The sequence below is a fragment of the Vombatus ursinus genome, unplaced genomic scaffold (genome assembly GCF_900497805.2).
Source record: "Vombatus ursinus unplaced genomic scaffold, bare-nosed wombat genome assembly UNPS02014945.1, whole genome shotgun sequence".
NCBI lineage: Eukaryota > Metazoa > Chordata > Mammalia > Diprotodontia > Vombatidae > Vombatus > Vombatus ursinus.
Genome location: NW_020954723.1, coordinates 23,980,966 through 24,004,892, shown reverse-complemented (window position 1 = coordinate 24,004,892; position 23,927 = coordinate 23,980,966). Strand labels below are relative to the sequence as shown.

Here is a 23,927-nt window from a genome sequence, read left to right as displayed (position 1 = left end):
CTGAGCAAGTTACTTAACTTCAGGACTCTAGGGCACTCTCTATAAGGCCATAAACAACTGCAGGGTGGCAGCTGGTTTTCATTCCTTTAGGAATCACAACACTAATCACAGCCACAACTTCTGTGGGTAACAATATTCATATTCCGTTATCACTTTTCAGTTTCAAACACACAGCTAGAAAATCAATTGTTGACTTGCCCGGTTTCTCCTGACCCACAACAATGACAAGGGCTGAACTTTGACTTGGTGAACTTGTTCTGCTTCATCAGTCAGGAAAACATGTCTTCTTCTTTTGAAACCATAGTTTTCATTTAGAAAAGGGGAAAACCACCTTTTGATTTGGAATAAATATTCATAAATAAAACACTTTTTTTATTTTACCTTTTATTATTTTTGTCTTTTACCATGTTGCCATTTCCTGAACTATATTGCTTTCCCCCGACTAAACCTTTTCTAGTAATAGAATCAATTGAAACAGACTTTATCTGAGAGTGTATATAGCATTCTGTATATGTGACCAGCACCTTTGGGAAAGGGTTTTGATTGTCTCTTTTCCAGGACCAAAATTAGTCCTAAGCCTGATTTTAATAGGATACGAAAACAAAGTTTTTGTTCTCTGTTCTCCAAACTAGAAGCTTTAATTACTTTCATTCAAGGTCTGTTTAAAGTACAACTCTTAAACAAGATAATTATTTGAAGCACAATGTACGTTTTATATCCAATCATACTCATAGTTTCTATGATTAAAAAACTCTCGATTTACGCCTCTTAAGTGTCTTCATCACTAATCCAGGGTCATATCAGTTGTATTTTAGCTTCTATACACTCATAGCATTTTAGATGTGGCCACGGCCCTGGAGATCATCTAATTGTACAGTCCCTCTGAAAAGACTTGCCTTAGTTCTTTCAACTTAATGATAATAGGTGGAGTGCCGTGACAACAACCCGCTTCTCTGAATTCTTCTTTTACCATTCCACCACGTTATCTCTCATGGATATTAAATTGTATTTGAATTGCTTTTTTCTTATCATAAGGACTCCCTGCCAGATCCCACCTTTGTAAAATTCTGACCCTGATCCTGACCATTTCTTATACTTGGGATAAACATGCTTGAAGTTTCACCAAAAAGATTTTGCTTCAGAGAGAGCCAATCTGTTATAAATCCTGAAACAAAGTAACGTTTTCTTTCCTTTCAGTGTAATATAACCAACTGAAATATTATCTATCCTATTCCTTGTCCCTTTTTCTGAAAGTTCTAAACTACATATATAAAATATGACTCCAAAACTATCTCCTAAACCTTTTCTTTGAAATAACATCCCAAATAAAACCTTAATGCTAAATAAACTATTGACATTTTTATTTTTAAGAACTAATAATGTATCATATTACTAAAAGTATGAAAAATCATGCAACTTTTAGTTCTCATTTGTTTCATTTCAACTTAAGAGCTATTGCTAAAGATAGTGGCATAGTGGCTTTAGAGATTGTTACTTCTAAAATGAAAAGACTTTGCTGTCATTGTATATAAATTCTGTTCTCTAAACTGTTCCTTTTTAGTTATTAGCATGCTTTGTAAACCATAAATTTCTATATTGTTTAGTTATTATTTATATGCATAATGATATTTATTTCCTAGAAAATTGGGCGATAGTGACAGGATTTTAAAAATCTGTCCTAAGACCTATTTAATATTATTGTTCTAGAGTTGCCTATGGACTATAGTTTGCCAACCTTTGCTCTAGAGCACTGGTTCCAAGATAGAAGTTAGTGCATTAGCTTCATTGAAACTATTAATACAAAAAACATTTAAGGTCTTAAAACACTTAGAAGATAAATGTCTTAAACGTAGGATTTTTTTTTCTACCACACTGATTTAGGTTCCTTTTAAAATGTATCTTACTTTGTTTATAGGTTTGATGGTCCTCGAGGAAGATTTGATGCACCAGGGGCAAGATGTGATGGACCGAGACCCAAAGGACCTCGTTTTGAAGGACATCGTTCAGATGGGACAAGACCCAAATATGAAGGACACCACTCAGAGGGTGCCTCTAAAAGCAAATGGGGGACAATTCCCCGGGGGCCAGCATCACAGTTTTATATTTCTCCAAATACTTCTCAAGGCCCTCGACAGAGTGGACCACAGTGGAGAAGTTCTAAGCCACCTTATGGGCAGCAACAACAGCAACATCCACCCAAATCACAAGCAGAATCTCATCTAGGAAACAAGGAACCTTTAACGGACCCCAGCAGTGGCCAACAAAAGAACAACAGAATGTCACCTCCATTTTCTCTTGTTGCAGATACAAAGGATTCTAAGTCATTTCAGTCCAGTGAGAAACTAAAAGATACTCAACGTGATGTTCCCCAAACTGAAGTCCAAGCAGGACCTAACGATCCTTCAAACTGGAGCCAGAATTCTCAAAATATGGAGAAACAAATAGACAAAACTGGTCAGCCGTTAACTGCATGCCAGAAACCCTTTGCAAACAAATCTTCATCAATTCAATCAACTTTTCCCTCACGAACAGGAGGAATGGATGGGGGAGGACCACCACCTATACCATCATTAACTGCAAATAATGATTTGAAATCTGTCGGTGTTGGTATCCCCCAATTAGAAAATAACCAGGACAAAGGTTTGCCTAGGCTAGATAACAGAGATCATAGACCAGAAGGCAATAGAGGTAGCAGTTCCTCTTACAGAGGCAGGGGACAAGTAAGAATTGAAGACATGCGTGATAAGGGCCTGACTAACAGAGGGAGAGGACAAATAATCAATCAGGGCCTTGGAATGGGCAAACCAGATGACATTAGAGAGAAAGTGATAGGCAGAAGGGAAGAGAATCGAGAGAAGATGGTCAGGCAAGAAGGCAGTCGAGAGAGGGTGATGGGAAGACGATCAGGCAGCCGAGATAGAGGGTTAGGGAGGCTGGGAAGTGGTAGGGAGAAAATTCCAGGTGGTCAGACAGATATTCAGGATAGGGGGAGAGCTGGCAGCCGGGAAAGGGGACCTCCCCGGAGGGCCAACAGTCAAGAGAGAGGCCCTCCTAGAAGGGCTGGGAGCCGGGAGAGAGGACCTCCACTCCACAGGGCTGGGAGTAGAGAGAGGGGACCACCTCGGCAGCCTGGAAGTCGGGAAAGGGGTCTGGGCAGACCAGAATTTGGTCGGGATAAAGGTATACCCAGAATAGAACCTGGCAATGTAGATAAATCAATTAGGATGGGAGATGGGGAAAAAATGCCCCCTTATCATCGAGATGATACGTCTAGGGCTCCCTGGAATCATGGAGAGGATAGAGGGCATGAAGACTTTTCATTAGATGGTAGAAATGTCCCTCCTTTGGAAAGGGAAAGACTTGATGATTGGGACAGGGAAAGATACTGGAGAGAATGTGAACCAGATTTTCAAGATGATGTAGATCCATACAACAGAGAGGACAGATTTTCATTGCCGCCTTCTCGATCCCATGATGTCGATCGGCGAGGACCTTGGTGGGATGATTGGGATAGAGATCGGGATATGGATCGGGACTTTAGGGATATGGACAGGGACATGGACAGGGAACGGGACAGGGACCGGGACCGGATGGGAAGGCCTATGGATATGTATGATCGAGAACTGGATAGAGAGTGGGACAGAGATTACATGAGACCAATGGATGACCAAGAATCACAATTTCACGAACGTGATATTCCCCCCCTTCCTCCTTTGCCACCTCTGCCTCCTCTTCCACCTTTGGATAGATATCGTGATGACAGATGGAGAGATGAAAGAGATAGAGATCACATATATGATCGGGACCTTCGTGACAGGGGGGAATTAAGAATTCGAGAATATCCTGAGAGAGGAGAAACATGGCGGGAAAAACGTGATTACCTTCCTGAGCGGATGGACTGGGAGAGAGAACGATTGTCAGATAGATGGTACCCATCTGATGTAGACAGACATTCCCCTATGGGGGATCATATGCCACCTCTTCCTCCATCACACCATTCTTCTGAAATGTTGGGAGCAGAAGGAAACTTAGACTCTGATCAGTCTATTGGAGGGGTAATGGTCCTTAGTCAAAGGCAGCATGAAATAATTTTGAAAGCTGCACAGGAATTGAAAATGCTACGGTAAGTTAACTACTGAAGATAATTTCTTGAGTCAAAGAAATTATTTAAACTGTTCTTCAGAGTGGTCTGATACACTTTGTTGGAATTACCTTCTTAGTTTTTTTCAAATAGTTTTAATTTGGGATTTGGTCCTTGAATTTTTATGGAAGATGAAAATTCTTTCTATGATGTATATATCCAGTTAGTTGTTTGGTGGGACTTTATTGGGGATGAGATGATGTTTTCATAGGACTACAGGCATTTGAGCAGAAAGTGAGTTTAGTGGTTATCTATTTACATCTGATCACAGTCTCTCTTGTACCTCTCCTCCGTTTCTATGGCTACCACCCTTAGTTTAGGCCTCTTTACCTCTTGCCTAGACTGTTGTAATAGTCTTCTAACTTGTATCTCTGCTTCTGAATCTCTGCCTTCTAGTCTGTTGATCTCATTGTTGCCAAAGTAATTTTTCTAAGGTACAGATCATGACGACCATGTCACTCATTTGCTCTAAAAGTCTTTAATGGTTTTTTTAGTTGACTATTTACCAAAAATACATATTTTTTTGGCCAGTCTGGACTACTTGCCCTTTCTTGCCGTCAAGCTCTAGGACAAGAAAGGAATGTTAATGTGACAATGCATTTGTGCATACCATTCTTTGTACTCTAAAATATTGGTTTTTTATGCCATCAATGCATTTTTCATGTTCTAATTTGTCAGAGGCAATTTTTTGTGCTCCTCCTCCCTTCCCCCCCTTCTCCCAACAATATTATACGCTAAGGGGTGAGGACTGTCATTTTTCATCTTTGTATCCCTAACACTTAGCATAGTGTCTTTCACGAGCCTTTGAATTGAACTGATCCATGTGAGTTATAAGTTTATACCCTAAAATACAAAAATTGATAATTGATATTTGGTTTTTATAGATCTCTTGCCAGCAGAATGGCTGTATTTTTGTGTATTTTACTAAGTGCTCATATTTCTTTGAGTCATGATATCATTGCCTTTTTATTTTTCCTCATGAATAATTTATTCTCTGCTTTCAAAGGGTCATTTCTTTTATATTGGATATGAGAGAATCTCTGTCATAATTTTGAAATGCTCTATCAGTCTTAAGTTTCTCATAGTTAAATCCCCAGGATTCTTTGATTTCCTTCTTGTGGAGATTGCAACCTTAACTATAACTGGAAGTGGCTACCTTAATTTGAGGTTATTATCGTTTTTATGTAATGAAATATTTTCTACAGTGGAATAGGGAATAGAACCCACATTTTTTGACTCCCAGTCCAGTATATGTACTATAATTTACACCATGAAAACATTTGTCCTGTTATGGAGTAGGAATTTAGAAGTCCATGGCAGCTCATCTAGTCTTTAGTAATTCTTCAGAAACTTTTGATTAGATTCTGAGATAGCCCTTTATACAACATCCAATCCAGTAACCCAGTAAACATTTATTAAGGACCTACTATGTGCCAAGCACATGTGCTAAGTGCTGGGGATATAATTAATGAAAAGAAAGACAGTGTCTGCCCTCAAGGAGCTTACAACATTCCCTGGATATTGCTAGTCCAGGCTACCAGTTAGAGATTATGCCAGTTAAAGATATAGCTGAAGTTCTAGGACAAGAGAATAATATTGGTGTGATAATAGAAAGCCACAGCAGGGAAAAATGAAGAGCCTGATTGCCCATCTAGAATTATTGGCGAGAGAAATCTGTTATAGACATCATGAGTCTGAGAAAGTAACATTATAGGCTCTAGAAAGCTTATTTTTGTAGGAGAAAGGCCTGGTTCTTTTTCCTTCAGAACTCCTGGAAAGTAGAGGGGAAAGGAGATGTGTGCTATCAGATACTGATAATATATCCTTATTTGCTGTGCTCTCTTTTTAACCCTGACCAAGTTTCATTTTTTAGAAATAAGTGGTTTTTTTTTTGTCTTTGTTAAATCACTATTAAAAATTTTCCCCAGTATCACTTCCCTTCCTTGAGAGCCACCTCATCTAACAATATTTTAAGGACAAAAAAAAAAAAAGAAAAAGAAGAGGGAAGAAAATTTAACAAAACTTATCAGTACATTGCAAAAATCCAAAAATATATGTAATCTGTCACACTGGTGGACCTCCCACTTCTGCAATAGAGTAGGGTAAAAAGGTGTCCTTTTATATCTTTTCTTTGGAAACATAATTTGTTCTTTGTAATTTTGCATGATTCACTTTTGATTTTTTTTGTGGTGGTTATTCTTTCTGTTTCCATTGTTTTAATTATTGTGTACTTTGTTTTCTTGCCTCTGTTAACTTCATCCTACCTCAGTTCATGTAGATCTTTCTGTGCTTCTCTGTGTTCATCATATTTGTCATTTCTTACAGAACAGAAATATTCCATTTCATTTGCATGTTGCAGTTTTTTTAGCTATTCCCCAATTGATGGACACCTACTTGGTTGCCAGTTTTTTGTTATCACAAAAAAAGCTGCTATATACAATTTTGGCTGTACATGACGACTTTTCACTGGCCCACTTAGGGTATAAGCCTAGCAATGGAATGTCTGGGTCAAAGTTAGGGATGTTTTAGTCACTTTGTTTGCATAATTCTGAATTGCTTTCTAAAATGGAATATACTGATTCACAGTTCCACCAACAATGTACCAGTGTATCTGTTTTCCTGAAACCCCTCCAATGCTATTCCCATCTTTTGTCGTCTTTGCAAATTTGCAAAGTGTGAGGTGAAACCTCAGTGTTTTGATTTACATTTCTTTTAATGACTTGGATCATTCTTACTAATAGTTCACAACTCTTCTTTTGAGAATTACTCGTTTATATCATTTGACCACTTAGCTTTTGGGGAATTGCTGTTCTAAGTTTCATTTTTTAATGAAATAGTTTTCAGCCCTCACTAAATATATAAACTGGGTTGTTTATCCTTCTCTGAAAAATAATGTTACCTTTGAGGTGCCTGAAAATTATTTTTCTCTGATTTTAGTATAGAAATACTGGATATAAAGTGAATTTATCTGCTAATTTCATCTCAACTCCTTGTAATTAGTTATTTTATCTCATCCAAACATGGAAATACAGTATAAGAAATAATCATAATATGTAAGAATAATACAAGGAAACATTGTACTGCTGTTGTGAGAAGTCAGCATGACACTGACATTAATTTAAAGAAGTATGGCTTAGAAGTATGGCCCAAAAGTCTTTCCACTGTATTGTGAGCTAGTCCCTTGTTATTATGTCCAGTTTGGGGGTACTATATTTTAAAAAGTATTTAGAGAAACTAGAGTGGGGCCAAAGAAAATCAAATGGATAGGAAAAGGCTTCTGTGAGGAAAGGTTAAAGGAACATGATTGGTTTGACCAGAGAAGAGAAAGCTAAGGATATATCAGTTGAAGCACGAATTTCTATCTTTAACTATATAAAATGCTTTTTTTATGGGATAAAACCAATTCATGTTTAATATTTGGGTCCAAAGATAAACAAGAAGAAATGGGCTTAGAACATGAAGGCTCAGAACCAGAAAGATAATACTTGATTATCAAATGATAAAACACTGAAATGCATATAAAGATTGTAAAATCTCTGTTTTAATAGTGCCTTAAAAAGAAAATAGCCTTTGGTTTAGCTTCTGACCTACCTTGAGGCAAAGATCACCATCTGTGAAGTCCTTTTGTGTTGGGGTGTTCTGATTTTTTTTTCCATGTGGGGAGTATGAGGAATGCTGTAAGTTTTCTCCTTGAGCATCAGTCATAAGTACTTTACAAAATGAATAAGACAGGGCATGACCATTTCTGACAATGTACATGCAGAGAACAGAAAGAGCAGCTTCAGAAACTCAAAGATTTTGCTGCTGAGCCACAGGCACCTGACCTTCCGTTGCCGCCCCCTGAGCCGCCAAGACTTCAGGCCGCATCTTCACGGCCACCCGGGATCTTTCAGGTAAGAAATAAGATGTATTTTCAGGGTTGTGTAGGCTTAGCAAAAAAAGAGGCAAAAACCATGAAATAGGTGAAATCTTTTCTGTTTTCTTTCATTCCTTGATCTCCTTATTCAGTAGAAATGAAAGCATAACAGAAGCTCATGATATCATAGTAATTTTCGATGGCTTAGTGAAGCAGCATTGCACATTCTGACAATAAACTCCACGTATTCTGTGCAGAGTACTTTGTAAAGACTTGGGGCATAGTATGCAAAAAGATAGAAAGTTCAGATAAGATATGGTCTGTGTTTACCAGCATATATTCTTTTTTTTATTTTTTTAAGGCAGCTGGTATTAAGTGACTTGCCCAGGGTCACACAGCTAGTAAATGTCAAGTGTCTTTTGTCTGAGGCCAGATTTGAACTCAGGTCCTCCTGACTTCAGGTCTGGTGCTCTGTCTACTGCACCACCTCGCTGCCCCAACCAGCATATGTTCTTGATAGATCTTATGACAAAACTTAAAGCTGCCATGGTCTTGGAAAAATTGGAAAAATAAGCATTAGAAGGAAAGCAATGGGTGCAGAGGCATTTGCTTTGTTTTATGGCCCATGCCATACATTTATAACAGGGCTAGGACTACCCATCACAGACACATGTACTGTTGATAACAACCCAATTGTCTTTAATTATGGGAACAGTTTGTATACTTAGTAAATCTTTTATTCTTTGTAAAGCCTCCAGGATCCTATAGGCCACCTCCTCCTATGGGTAAACCACCCCTTCCAGGGATGAGACAGTCTGCTCCATCAGCAAGACCATCTATTCCTATAACGAGGCCACCTGTCCCAATTCCACCACCCCCTCCTGTGGTAAAGCCACAGCCTGCTGCTATGGAACAAGAACGTTGGGATGAAGATTCATTCCATGGACTCTGGGATACAAATGAAGATAAAGGACTTAATTCAGAATATACCTCAGAAACAGGCCCACCATCTGTTGCAATGAAAGCACCACCAATTCATCCTTCTATTCCCCCTCCAAGCCCAATTCCTGTGGTTATGCCGTCAATGTCTAAACCTCCAGTGCAGCAGACAGTGGATTACGGCCATGGTCGAGGTAAGTAACAATGATTGACGTGTATCCCTAGTATTAGATAATGAGAAATTTCAAGAAAGATTTGCCCTGTGTGATGTATGTTCCATACAGCTTCTTCTATAACCTAATCTTGTTGTTGCAGTATATTTAGCTGTTTCCTTGTGTTAAGTTGTGAAACCAAACACTTGAGGACAGTTTGGTAATTCAGATATTTGATTCCTATTCTTACTGGGTTTTTTTTTTAACATTTAATTTTTTTCCTCAATTACACGTAAACAACATTTTTTAACATTTGTTTTTTAAAATTTTGAGTTCCAAATTCTCTTCCTCCATTCTTCTCTTCCCCCCTCGGTGAGAAGGCAAGTGATTTAATATAGATTATACGTGTGCAGTCACATAAAACATTTCCATATTAGGTGTGTTGCAAAAGAAAATATAGACAAAAAACCCCAAGAATAATAAAGAAAGTAAAAAATGTATGCTACAATCTGCATTCAGATTCAATGAGTTCTTTCTCTGGAGGTGGATAGCATTTTTCCTGTTAAATATTTCAGAATTGTCTTGGATCATTATATTGCTAAGAATAGCTGAGTCATTCACAGTTGGTCATCGTACAATATTGTTGCTGTGTACGATGTTTTCCTGGTTCTGATCATTTCATTCTGCATCAGTTCATGTAAATCTTCCCAGGTTTTTCTGAAAGCATCCTGTTCATCATATCTTAAAGTACAGTAGTATTCCATCACAATTATATACCACAACTTGTTTAACCATTCTGCATTTGATGGCATCCCCTCATATTACTATGGATAGCTTTAATTTCTTCTTATGAAAACTGCCTTTTCATATTCTTTGACCATTTATCAATTGGGGAATGACTCATATTCATATAAATATGACTCACTTCTCTATATATTTGAGAAATAAAGGCTTTATCAGAGAAACTTGCTATAAAAATTTTTCCTCAGTTTCCTGCCTTCTAATCTTGGCTACATTGGTTTTGTTTGTGCAAAATCTTTTTAATTTGATGTAATCAAAATTATCGGTTTTACATCCCGTAATGCTCTCTGTCTCTTATTTGGTCATAAATTCTTCCCTTCTTCGTAAATCTGACAGATAAAATATTCCCATTCTTACTGTTATTAATTTGTGTAACTTTGTCACTATCCCTCTTGCTCAATAGAGTGACAATGTACACGTATTTGTCAAAGCAAATAAGTATTCATGAGTTCGGTTGGCATATCTATTGAAAAGATCCAATGAATTAAGAAACACTTATTAATTAAAATAAGTACCTACTACATGCCAGGGGCTGTGCTGTGTGCTGGAGATATCAGTACAAAGAATGAAACTATCCATATTCCAAAAGGAGCTTTTACATTCTAATGGGGAAGACAAGTACATGTATTATAAGTATATAGAGAATATGCATAACAAGTATATGGAGAACACATGTAAAGAAAATATATACAAAGTATTTAAATACAAGAAGGCACCTAGGTAGCTGGCAGATATGCTTGATTACTAATACTAATAACAACAATAACTATGAGGTAGTACCTCCCTTGACTCTTATGTAGGTAATGGGAGTGGGCTGAAGGCCATGAGTATGCAGTATAGCATGTAATATCAGGATTTTTTTTTTATATGTTGAACATTTTTGCTGAATATTTTTTATCTTCCTCTTTAAAAAAAAGCAAAACCAAAACTTCATTATAATGGGTAACTCTCAGGCAGGGGGAATAAAAGCAATCTAAAAACAATATATCAAATCATTAGAAAAAAATAATAGTTTTTACGTATGTTATTTAATCCTCACAACTACCCTAATAAAGTAGGTGCTGCTATTCTCATTTTGCAAATAAGGAAATTGAGTCTGAAAGAGGTGAAATGACCAGCTCAAGTCACACAGCTATTTAGTGTTTGAGGCTGGATTTGTACTCTGGTCTTCCTGACTCCAAGTCTAGTGCTCCATCCATGACACCAACCAGCTACCTCTTATTTATATAAGAATCATGAAACTAAAATATTGGTAGAAAAAATTTCCACCAGAGGCATTAGGCTTTTGCAAACCAGATTTGTTATATTCTAGATTTGGCAGCAGTCCAGGACAAGTCACAATCTTTTGTAAGGTGAGAGAGAGAGAGAGAAGGAGAGAGAGAATGAGAATGAGAACATTGTATGTTAGGTTTATAAGTACTAATTTTATTTTGCCATGGCCAAGGAAATCAGCAAGTAGCCCACCTGCTAGTGATGATTCTCTTTATACTTAGACTGGTCCTTGGAAAGCAGACATAGGCTGTTGAGCTAGAACCATACTGGAAACCTTTCTACCATGGTACAGCCTTCCAGAGCTTGCCTCCCATTGATACAGCTGTGAAGAGTCCCAGGTCTGCTTCATGCCACCTTGAGGCGCTGGAATAGGAATTAGTGACAAAGATGTTATCAGGCTCCCTTTGTGCCAATCTTTCCTATGTTACTTTCTGCTTCTCTTTTTATGTCTCATTTCCTTCATTCTTCTTTCCTCAAATTTACGTTACTAAGCATAATTTAGTCTTGTTGTTTCAGTGCCCATAATACTATTCTAGCTATCCAGATAATTGAAATATAGTATAATACAGACTTGAATGTCATTTTCAAAAGTTGATGTTAATGTATAACTTTTTGTGGATGAATTCATTTCTGAATCCCATCTTTTAAGAAGTGAAGCTAATTGGCCATATATTTGACATGTAACAACCAAGAAACTTTTTTTTTTTCCTGGAAAAAATAATTTTCCCCAAAGGCTTTAGCTCTTGCAATGCAGGTTTCCCATGTTCTGGATTTGGTATCCAACCCAGGAGTTCTTGTTGAAGAGATCCTATGTGTGGTAGGACTGTTTGTGTGTCTGAAGTAACATATCAGTAAAGAAGTCTCTATCAAACTTCTACTCTTTCCCTTTTGCTATAGTTATAAAATATGCACCCAGAAGTCTTTCTTAAGGTTACACACACAAGTCAGTGTGTTAAACCCATCCAAAAAGTTCATTGCACCTAAATCTTACAATGGTTACTTATCTACCTTAAGTGTCACACTAAGTATTTTTATTCTTGATCTTGTTTACCAGACATATCCACCAATAAAGTTGAACAAATACCTTATGGAGAGAGAATAACTCTGCGTCCTGACCCCCTACCTGAAAGATCAGCTTTTGAGACAGGTAAGAAATGCCCTGAAATGAAGCCTTTAAAACCTTTTAGGATGTGAATATTGTGTGTTTCCTTTTGAGTTAGGTAACAATTGCTTTTTTTTTTTTTTTTGTGAGGCACTGGGGTTAAGTGACTTGCCCAGGGTCACACAGCTAGTAAGTGTCAAGTTTCTGAGGTCAAATTTGAATTCAGGTCCTCCTGACTCCAAGGCTGGAGCTCTATCCACTGTGCCACCTAGCTGCCCCCAACAATTGCTTTTCTGACACCTACCTTTGTGATATATAAAAGAAGTTCACATTTTAGTTGATTACATCAATCTGTAGACTAACTTCATCTTTAACCTTTACTTTAGGTTTGAGGCTATTTTGTTTATTTCACATTATTTGTTTTTCCAGAGCACCCAGGCCAACGAGACCGCTATGATAGAGATAGGGATCGTGAACCTTATTTTGATCGTCAGAGCAATGTCATGGTAGATCATAGAGATTTTAAAAGAGATCGAGAAACACACAGGGACCGAGACCGTGATCGTGCTATTATTGAATATGATCGTGATAGATTTGACAGAGATCGCCGTCCTCGGGAAGACCGGTATGCTACAGAAAATTCTCTTTATACAAATTACATGGCTGTGTTGGCCATGCAGGTTATCCAGATAAATTACCCAGCCATGCAGATAAACCCAGGGTCCACCATTAATTAGTCAATCAGGCTTTACAGAAACTTAATTAACTGCATATTTAGATTCTTATATACATTAATTTGGGTGGGAAAAGGACTGAATGCATTTTTGTTAAGCAAGTATTTATGTTCTCTGGAGTTCTCTGGAATAATAAGTCAGGAGGAAGTAAAAGTTGTTGGAAGAGAGAGGAGGTGACCTTGTGAAAAAGGTGAGTCCAGTGCACCCTTAAAATAGGCAGATGACTTTTGCAACTTTTAACCTTTTTTTGAATGCATGTATAAAGCTGATCTGTGTAGTAAAGCACTATAAAGACTTTGAGTGTTTGACATGTAAGGCATCCATAATAAGAGTTAGAGTTATGGTTATTTCACAAGCCAGAGTGCCACTAATTGTCCTTTTTTTTTTTTTTTTTTTAAATCAGGGCACCCCCAATCACACCTAGGACACAATCTTATCGTGATAAAAAAGAGCACTCCTCATCCAGACGTGGCGGATTTGATAGGCCTTCATATGAACGGAAAACTGACAGGCCAGCTTATGACCATGGACCTTCTATGTTTGGAGGTAAAGAAATGCCTCAGTAAATACTAGGAAATTAAGAATGTTACCATCGAGCGAGCTTTTTCATTGTCACTATACATTAAGTTCTAAGAACAAAGTTTATTCACATATGTTTCTTTTCATTCAACTGAAACTGGTCTCTCCAATGTTACCAGAGATCTTCCAGTTGCTAAATCTAATTGTCTATTCTTATTTCTTATCCTTCTGGACTTTTCTGCAGCATTTGACACTATTAATTAATCTCTTCTCCTGGATACTCTCCTCTCTAAGTTGTCATGATAATGCTTTGCCAGATCATTATTTATGTCTTGCTCCAAGGCTCTGTCTTGAGCCCTCTTCTTTTTTGTTTCTGTATTCTCACTAGATTTCATCTACTCCCTTGGATTCAGTTATCATCTCTATGCAATTTCTCCCAGAGCTGTAGATCAGCCGTAGTTTCTCTGTTGAGATCGACTTCCAGATCAAGAAACTGTGTCATTGGACCCTAGTTTCTTCCTCTGTAAATGAAGGGATTGTACTATATGACCTCTGGGGTCCCTTTTAGCTCTAAATCTGTGATCCCCTGATTCTAAGATCTCAAATTCAGTATATCCAAAACAGACTCTTTATCTTTCCTTCCTAAACCCTTTCCTTCTAAAATTATCCTATTACTGTCAAGGATATTCATCATCCTTCTACTCATTCAGGTTTACAGCCTTAGGGGTTATCTTTAATTTCTTCCTCTCTTTTCTTACCCCATGAATCCAGTCAGCCACCCTAGCTTGTTTCTGTTTCTACAACATCTCTCAAGTATATCCCCTTCTCTGTGGCCACATAACTGCGCAACTACTTTAGACCCTCTACTGCAGACTTCTTGCCTGGACCATTGCAGGAGCCTCCTAACAGGTTTCTTGATATTCCAGTTTCTGTTCCACACAGCTACCAAAGTGACCTTCCTAAGGCATAGGTCTGACATTCCTCTCCTCAATAAGTTCCAGTGGCTTCATTAAACATAAAGTCTTCATGCTGGCATTTAAAACACAACCTGGCCTTTTCTTTTCCTTCCATTCCTCTTACACATTACATCTGCACACATTCTGTGGCCCAGCCATACTGACCTACATGCACATACATAAACACCTCATACATAAACTCCAACTTCCATCTCACTGCCTATGTACTGGCAGTCCCCTTTATCTGGAGTTCTTTCTCTTCTTACCTCTACCTCTTGGAGCTCCTGGCTTCCTTCAAGACAGCTCAGACACACCTTTCTGCAAGGAACCTTTCCTGGTCTCCCCAGATGGTAGTGTCTTCCCTGCTAAACCTTGTTATGTGCTCATTTAGGAATGGGTTGTCTCTTCCATTAGAATGTAAGCTCCTTAAGGGCTGTTTTTGCTTTTTTGTTTGTATTCTTAACTTTTAGTCATGTCTTACACATAGGTAGTGTTTAGTAAATGCTTGTTGATTATGATCTTGAATTTTTTAATATATAGAAAACAATAATGAGATCATTATGTGTCAGGACAGGGCACAATAGTTGTCATTGTAGGGTAATAGATTTTTCCTTTTTTCTTGGAAGTGCTAAAAATCCAACATCTCCAAATTATGCTAAGTTGATTGTCTTATTAAGGAAAAGAGATTTTTACTCTTAAAACTGCAGAGCAGAAGTTTTGGATCAAACTATGAGAATACATAATATTTCCCTTTGAATTTCATTTCCTTTAAAAAAAAATGTAGTATTTACTATGAACCGGTGTAAATTGAGTAGACAGGCATCCAGATTCCTGGGGATATAATTAAAGCTGCCCATTTCCCTCATTCTATTATATTTATATTAACTTAAATTTGTATAAGAATTAAATTTAACAAATCTTTAATATAGTCTCTGAGTCTTTAGGGTTGGTTTAAATTAAGTTATCTTTTGATGACTAGGGGGAGTTAAATTTGTTTTTTAAGTAAAAAATAATTAAGTAAAAAAAAAATAAAAAAAAAAATTCGACTGCTGTAATTCTAGGAGACCGAAGGACTTATCCTGAGGAACGGATGCCTATGTCTACACCATCACTAAGTCACCAGCCACCACCAGCCCCTCGTGTAGAAAAGAAACCTGAATCTAAGAATGTCGATGATATTCTGAAACCACCAGGCCGAGAGAGCAGACCTGAAAGAGTGAGTAGCATAGAGTTGATAGTTTTCATATAAAAGTACATTTGTTCACCTCATGCTTTTTGGCACTTTGCTCAAAGCAAGCCTATAAGTTAGATGTTGCAAGTATTATCATTTCCATTTCACAGATGAAGAAGCTGAGGGGCATAGACATAGTGACTGGCTTGGGACCGAAACCTTGGTCTTTGAAGAATTCAGGATGTTTTCCATGATGTTATATAGTATCTGAGCCATATAAGGAACCCACTTCAAATCTTGAATATTTTTAAGTTCCTATAGCATAAATATAATGTGATAAATGTTTCCTTCCCTGAAGTCATCATATATTCTGAATTTCTTTAAAGCAGTTGGAAAATCTTTTAAGAAGCCCTAGTTTAATTAGATTAATAACTAGAGTTTTAAAAAAAATTTTCCAACTGCCTTGTAAAGATGCCTTAAAGGAGCTCTAAGTAGAGGTTAAGAATGGGAGACCTGTATTTTAAACTTCCTTTTATATGAAGGAAAACAGGAAGGAAGAAAAAAAAAGCAGGAGTTTTGATTAGATTGCTTAAGGAAAAGAATTTATTTTTCAAGTTGCTTCTCTGAATGTGTACCCTAAAATCTTTTCATACCATAAAGTGGTCAGGCTCTAACTTCGTTATGTTTATTTGTTGATAATTGTAGAGAATTGGGGCAGGTAGGTGGCACAATGGATAGAGCATCAGCCTGGAGTCTGGAGGACCTGAGTTCAGATGCACCCACTTACTAGCTATGTGACCCTGGGCAAGTCACTTAACCCCATTGCCTAGCCAAAAAAATAAATAAAAATAAACAGAAAAGATAATTGTAGAGAATTGCTTCTATAATCATAATTCATAGCAGTTTGTCAGGTTCTCAGTTAAGTAGAGGTTTTTATTGTATAGAAATCCTTCTGTTAGAGAGAAAGACTAATTTTTTTTTCTCTTTTTACTTTGTATTTCAGATAGTCATCATAATGAGAGGATTACCTGGAAGTGGAAAGACACATGTTGCAAAACTTATTCGTGTGAGTTCAGAAAAGACAAAGATATTATTGTGATTAGCTTTTTTTCTCAGCAGCATGCTATTTTGAGGTAGGATTCTTTTGTCTGTTTCTGTTGGTCCCCTGTGCTTCAGGTTGCTACTGCCTGTTGTATGTATTTTTGTTCTCTTTGCCCAAGCATTTCACTGTTGTCACTAAAAGTACTAGATTAACTGATGGTGATGAATCCAGGAAGCTCACTGAGGCAAATTACAAAACTTTGCAGGATCTAAGAGTTTGAGTCTAACTCATATCTGAACAGCAATCCCCACTAAGTACCTCCAACAAATGGTTACTTAGTCTTCAAAAAGACCCCAAGAATGAGGAACTTGATGATTTTCAAGGCATCCCATTCCACTTTTGAACAATACTATTTGTTAGGAAGTTTTCCCTTCTGTCAAGCAGAAATCTTATGCATTATGCCTGGTTCTGCTCTTGGGAACCAAGTAGAACAGATCACTCTTCCCTGTGATATCTCTTCTAAAACTTACGAATAGCTATCATGCTCTTCTTAAATCTTTTCTTGAGGCTAAAAATCTTCAGTTCCTTCAACTAATTCCTTGTATGGCTTGGTTTCCAGGCCCCTTCTAGTTGCCCTTCTTTGGATATACTTCACTTTTTCAATGTCCTTCCTAAAATGTGTCTCCCAGAACTAAGCACAGTATTCCATTTGTGGTCTGATCAGGGAAGTATACAGCAAAACTGTCATTTTTGCCTTTCTAGATACTGCGCTTCTATGAATGTGTCCTAAAATTGCCTTTCTGGTTTCTAAACTAAGAAAATAAACTTGAACGATTCCTTGGTCTTTAGAGAGCAGGCTTTGTTTTAATAGGAGGAAAATAGTCCTTTTTTAATTGCTTCTTAGGATAAGGAAGTAGAGTGTGGGGGACCTGCACCTAGAGTACTCAGCCTGGATGATTACTTCATCACTGAAGTGGAAAAAGAAGAGAAAGACCCTGATACTGGAAAGAGGGTGAAAAAGAAGGTATGCTGTATTCCCAGTAGCTGACTTCTGTGGTTAGGGGATGGAACTTAAGAAAGATATATTTAGGAATAGAAAATTTTTTGGGAGGGAAGAAAAACAGCTGTGTCCTCCCCTTCCCCCCCACCCCTGACATTTGTAACAGTATTTTTGCATATGGAGGTGTTATTACAAAGTTTAGAGATGTGCTTAGAGCTAGTAACTGATTCTGTCCAACTACTAATCAGATGGCAGGTTTAAACTTCTTCCTTTATTTCTGCTAAGTTCTAATCTTTCCTTAAACTAGGTGATGGAATATGAGTATGAAGCTGATATGGAGGAGACCTACCGTACCAGCATGTTCAAAACTTTCAAGAAGACCTTGGATGATGGCTTTTTCCCCTTCATAATTCTAGATGCCATTAATGACCGAGTTAGGCATTTTGAACAGTTTTGGAGTGCAGCAAAAACCAAGGGCTTTGAGGTACAGGAGAAGTTAATTTCATAGTGCCTTCTGTTGTCACAGTAATTCCTGGAGGGTATGCTTGATTCCTGATTCTTTCTTTCTAGGTGTATTTAGCTGAAATGAGTGCAGACAACCAGACTTGTGGCAAAAGGAACATCCATGGAAGAAAACTCAAGGAAATTAATAAGGTGATTGTTTTGAAATGTATAGAGTCAAAAGCTTTTGAAGTTAGTTGGTGGAGCTTCATCAGGATGTCCGCTGATATGCTTATAAAAGACAGTCTTCCTTTAGAATGCATTTTTATATTTTATAAGATTTTTTTGCAGCTGTCTTTGTGTTTCATTAAGAAAGGTGTTAATACCTGGACATAACCAGTTAGGCTTCAAAACTCTTAGTCTTACCTTTTAGAAGCAGCATAATGTAATGAGTATAGAGGTAGACTTGAATTCAGGAGTTGTTTAGTTGTTTTTCAGTTGCTTCTGATTCTTTCTGACCTCATTTGGCGTTTTCTTGACAAAGATACTGGAGTGGTTTGCCATTTCCTTCTCCAGTTCATTTTACAGATGAGTAAATGGAGGCAAATAGGGTTAAGTGACTTGCCCAGGGTCACACAGTGTAGGAGTGGAATTGTAGGAGGTGTAGGAGGTGGGATTTGAACTTGGGAAGATGAGTCTTCCTGACTCCAGTCCTGGCACTCTATCCACTGTACCACTTAGCTGCCTGAAGTCAGGAAACTTGTGTTCAAATCTTCCCTTAACTTTTTGCTAGCTAGATTGACCCATGAGAAATCACTACACCTCTCTGAGTTTGTTTTCTTATCTGTAAAATGGGGATAATAATACCTGTAGTGCTTATTTCACAGAGCTGTTAAGTATTAAATGATAAGGTGTATATAAAGAACTTTATGATGCTTTAAAAATGCTATCTAAATGTCAGTTATTATTATTTGTAGCATCACTCATAATAGCCTGTTGCCATGAACTGTGTCTGTGTCTCCCTTCTCCCATTCTATTCAAGCAAGCTTTGAATATTTAAGTGAAAGTTGTAGACTTTCAGAATTGGAAGGGCTCTTAGAGGACATTTAGTTCATTTTGACTTTACGATGAGGAAACTGAAGCTCAGGGAGGTACCACAACTCTAAGCGACAGAGGCAGGACTCAAACTCAGCCCTTCTCATGGGGAGTTCATTGCTCCTTCCGCAGTGCTACTTCTTTCCCTGACCATTGTAATCTCTCCATAGATGGCTGATCACTGGGAGACTGCACCTCGTCATATGATGCGCCTGGATATTCGTTCCTTGTTGCAAGATGCTGCTATTGAAGAGGTAGGTACATGTCCTTAGACGTGAAGGCAAAAAAACCCTTGAATTTTCATAATGAAAGAGAGTTGGAAGAGTAGGGTTTCTGGGCTTTCTAGTTTCATAGGCATTGTTATAGGTGATAACTAAATTTGTCAGTAAATACAACTTTAGAGTGATGTCCAAATCATCACTTTCTGGAGTTTGTGTCTGGAGCCTTTGTTCTTTAAAAGTACAAGAGTTACCCTTATGCTGTCTGAGAATAGTCAAAGGTGGGGACAAACTTCGCTTGTTTTAGTGGAGACAGAGTTGTTGTAGTAAAAGGACCGCTGAACCTGGAGTTGGAGGGTCTGAGTTTGAACTCTATTGTTCCATTTACTGCCTGAGTGAACAAAAGGTGGTCCAGATGACCACTAAGGCCCTTCCACATCAAAATTGATGAGCCTGTGGAAATGATTGTATAAATTCAAGAAATCATTTTCCCTTTTCATTTAAGCTGAAAGTATACTAAAAGGTGTAGTCTAGTGAAGAAAGCATCAATGATATGAAAAAAATAGTTTTTGTTAATTATACTGGAGTTTATTAACATTCCCTGTTGCATAAGGGAAAAATCTTGTCTTTACCAATTTTAATCATTGTGGTAATAGAATGTTTTTTCAGTTTTTTTTTTAAGATTTTTCTATACTGAAGTGATTATTTTGTTATTAAAGACCAGTAGTATATATTAAGTGCCTACTTTGAGCAGACCATTTAACTTGGTAAAAGGCATTCCAGACAGACATAACGAAGGAAGATTTGGTAAAATACATTTCCTACTTTGTTCTGCCTTGCCTTCCAAATTTAGGCTCTTACAGCTAGATTAGATATTAACAGTAACTGAATTTCTGTTCTGCTGATTGTTTGTGATTTGGCCGTTTATCCTGTGTCCTTTTCCCAAGTCAGAGTTTGGAATAAACTGTTTTTGTAAATGTTAACTTATAAATACTTTTGGCATGGGGTGTCCAGGTGGAGATGGAAGATTTTGATGCAAATATTGAAGAGCAGAAAGAAGAAAAGAAAGATGCGGAGGAAGAGGAAAGCGAACTGGTAGGAGAATGATCAGCCACTTTGAACAGCTTGTGTATTAGAAGGGCCTAATTGACCTTTCAGTCCTCCATTCCCAGTAACATGGCTTCCCCACATACAGTAAAAAGTAGTTGGTTCCATATGCAAGCAAGCCTAAGAAGACTTGAGGAAACTCATTGCTTTGTTCAAAAATTAAAGATGCCTCTGCTGTCTTTGTTCATAGAACAATCAGAGCACATCTAAACTTCCCCTTACACATACATCTGCAGGCTGTAGGTTTTGGTGGAATAGTCCTTCTCAAGGGGATTTATTCCACATTTGAATTTTCTGAGGTTATAAGAGGTAAGGTAGAATTACATTCCAGCAGGTGTGTGGTGCGCTCAGCTTACCCACTACCTACATAAGTCTCTGCTGTTGTTACAAGGTTTCAGAATTGGTTTTACATCAGCTCCTGCTTAAGAACTGTTACTGGGTGAAGTAGCAGTTGATTACCACCTGCTGCTGGATTTGTTCTTCTAAATTCTAGCCTATTAAAAGGGTGTGTGAAAATGTATCTTGTCTATATAGTCAGTGACATTGTTTGCTTCATGTTAGGCTTGCATAGAGTGAGTCAAAAGTCCCTGTGCACCTAACACAACCCATTTCCCCCATAATTTTGTAGGTGCTTTTGGTTCAGTCTGTCATTCAGGAATACGACCTGTAGAACAGCTTGGCAAGTGGAAGAGCCCACAGTGGCATGAAAAACTGTTGTTTCAAAATAGTGCTAGATTTATTCTACTCCTTGGCTCACTTGATCCCCTCTTTACACTCTTTATTGAAAATCTGCAAAGAGTCCTCCTTTTAGTCCCCAAAGTTTTGATTATTAGCATATATACATAATCTTTAGGAGGTGAGGCCACAGAGCCCTTGTGTGATTTAGAGGACTTGAGGAAAACCATGTACATTTGTAGACATGGTGTCAACCTCTAGAAACCACTTCATAGATTCTGAATGTGCATAAAAAATGAGCTCTAAAGTTCACGGCATACGAGTTTTAGCATGTTTTGTTTTGCGTTGTTTTTTAAGACATAATTTTTTCTTCACTAAACTGTGCTTGGACATACTTAAATTAAACTGCAGGTGGGAAATTCAAGTAAAGGACCCATACTCTTTGCTAAGATTTGACTGCTAACATCTGTTCTCTACCTGTAGTGTCAGTGCTGAGAAATGATCACACATAAAGTACATAAAGATTTAACTTTTAAAAACATCATCTTCCTGATGGAAGAGATAATATGTGCAGTTCATTTAAGGAGCCTTTTGACTTGTGAGAGTGTAGGGTAAAACTTGTACTTAAATATATTGTCTGAAAAAGGAAAACATTACAGTAGTACTACTATTTCACTTCAGAGACACAACAGGAGAAGCAATAGAGTTTGTTCCTTGTTGTATTATTTCTTCTGTCCCCAAGTTGGGCCACCTAAGGAAGTATGGAAGGATCAGAGTCACAAGAAAGAACTGGGCGATATCAGCACACCTTAGGAGAAATTAGTACATGCCTATTTTCTTTGAATTCGCTTTGTTGCAAGACTTCTGTTAACCCATTGGAGAAAGCAGGCTCTAAGATCTGATGTTAGGGCCTAATCTAACTGTATTAAAGATCCTTGGAAAAATCCAACCATCCTGCACCCAAAGGGTTAAGAGTGAGTCTTACTTATATAAACGGAACACACAGAATACCTGGCATTTTGCACACTGTCCAAATTATTCCATTTGAGTAAGATCTAAGTTAACTGGTTAAGTTAATAGAACCATTTTTTTTATGTGATTAGTAGTATGATGCTATTTTGTCGTCTTAGTGAAGCTAGGAGGTGTGACATTGTCTCTACAGTACATTGTTCTGGTGATGCTAAGGTTTTGATCTGCTTGTAAGGTATAATGTGCACAAACTGGATCAGTTTTTTACTTTTTATTACATTCACTGCAGCATAGTTTTGTCTTGCTTCTGTTCTTATTTTTAAAATGTGTTTGGTGAAGAATCTAGTGTAATTTATGACCTGATATAACATTTAGTAAAATGAAATTGAGCTGTTGGTGCTATCTAATGACAAGAAATGTACAACACCTGCAGGACTCCTAAAGCAATTGTGCTATGGTATATATACCCTGATGCCAACAACTGCTGTCACAAATATTTTGCGTACAGTGTGTGTTCACCTGGTTGTATGAACTTAAACATTTAAAGTATCAGGATCTTATTGGTTCTTGAGAGAGATGCCACTATTTCTGAAAAAATAATAATGCTCTTAAAATAAACCCCAATATTAAAGTCTGCATGTCAGGCGATAACACATAACAGAGCACCAAATAAAGAGGAATGGGATTCACAATATGCATGAAAAAAATCAGCTTTACTAAGCAAAATCTCTCAATTGAAAACAAGACAATTAAGTAGATATATTGGGGACCTTGAATTTTTTGAAATAGAGACTTTCATAAAATAATTGCTTATTACATATAAAATATATTCAGTAGGTTAATCTACTGAGATATTTGACTTTACACAAAGGGAAATGTAATTTAATTAGTTGATCAATCAACAGGCATTTATTTAGTACCAGCTATGTTCCAGGCACTATGCTAGGGCCTGGATTTAATAAAACATGCATTACCACATAGTTTTTAACTGATAAAATGTACTTTGAATTGCTTTGAAATTCAATACTTCAATGAAGTATTAATTTAGTAAAATCTAACCTTTCTAAGATTTAACTGGTAAGTGACCAAGTCTTTTAAAAATGAGCTTGCACTTCACTGTTGGGTTCAGTGATACTAAGTTTTCTCCTTTCTTTTGAGTATTTAAAGCTGCATTGAAACAAACCATGTCTTGCTTGAACAACACTCTTGGGAAAACATGCCTAATCAATTTGAGAATTGAAGTTGTATTAAGGAAATAACCTAGCTCCTGTTATGTATTACAAGTCCTGTTACTTTGAGCATTATCAGTATAGTAACCATCCATGTGCTCATGTTTTATGTGCTTTACAGCTGTGATTGAGCTCACATTTGTTAGGTCTGTGCCACAGCTGCCCCTACAGCGTCTTCATAATCATCCATAGGGACTGTGATGAATCAAGTAGTCAAGTTTGGTGAATTCAGTAACTGAGTAGTTTCCTCTGCTGATAATTCAGGTTGTGTTTTACCCAAGGCAATGTTTATAGCTAATGAGTGGAACTTGAATCTATTCCCAGTTTTAATACTGTTTCCAATTCAAAAATGATATGCATGTATGTGTCTCTTTCTAACCCTTCGAGCTTCTCTCTGTGTACGATTTAGGGTTACATTCCGAAAAGCAAATGGGAGATGGACACATCTGAGGCAAAGCTAGGTGGGTATTCCCTTTTTCCTGTTTTTATATGTCTATACCTGATGGTA

General features: G+C 37.4%; 1 protein-coding gene across 1 annotated transcript in view; it reads left to right on the top strand.

The window, feature by feature from the left end:
* The window catches only part of YLPM1 (YLP motif containing 1), a 59,177-nt gene that overhangs the window by 22,991 nt on the left and 12,259 nt on the right, over nt 1-23,927 (top strand). The window contains exons 5-18 of the mRNA XM_027844731.1: nt 1,916-4,123; nt 7,905-8,034; nt 8,749-9,130; nt 12,216-12,308; nt 12,693-12,888; nt 13,401-13,543; nt 15,534-15,688; nt 16,647-16,709; nt 17,590-17,709; nt 17,993-18,169; nt 18,256-18,339; nt 19,392-19,475; nt 20,454-20,534; nt 23,829-23,880. Of these exons, the coding sequence (XP_027700532.1) occupies nt 1,916-4,123; nt 7,905-8,034; nt 8,749-9,130; nt 12,216-12,308; nt 12,693-12,888; nt 13,401-13,543; nt 15,534-15,688; nt 16,647-16,709; nt 17,590-17,709; nt 17,993-18,169; nt 18,256-18,339; nt 19,392-19,475; nt 20,454-20,534; nt 23,829-23,880 (3,968 nt within the window). The remainder of the gene's footprint in view (nt 1-1,915; nt 4,124-7,904; nt 8,035-8,748; nt 9,131-12,215; nt 12,309-12,692; nt 12,889-13,400; nt 13,544-15,533; nt 15,689-16,646; nt 16,710-17,589; nt 17,710-17,992; nt 18,170-18,255; nt 18,340-19,391; nt 19,476-20,453; nt 20,535-23,828; nt 23,881-23,927) is intronic.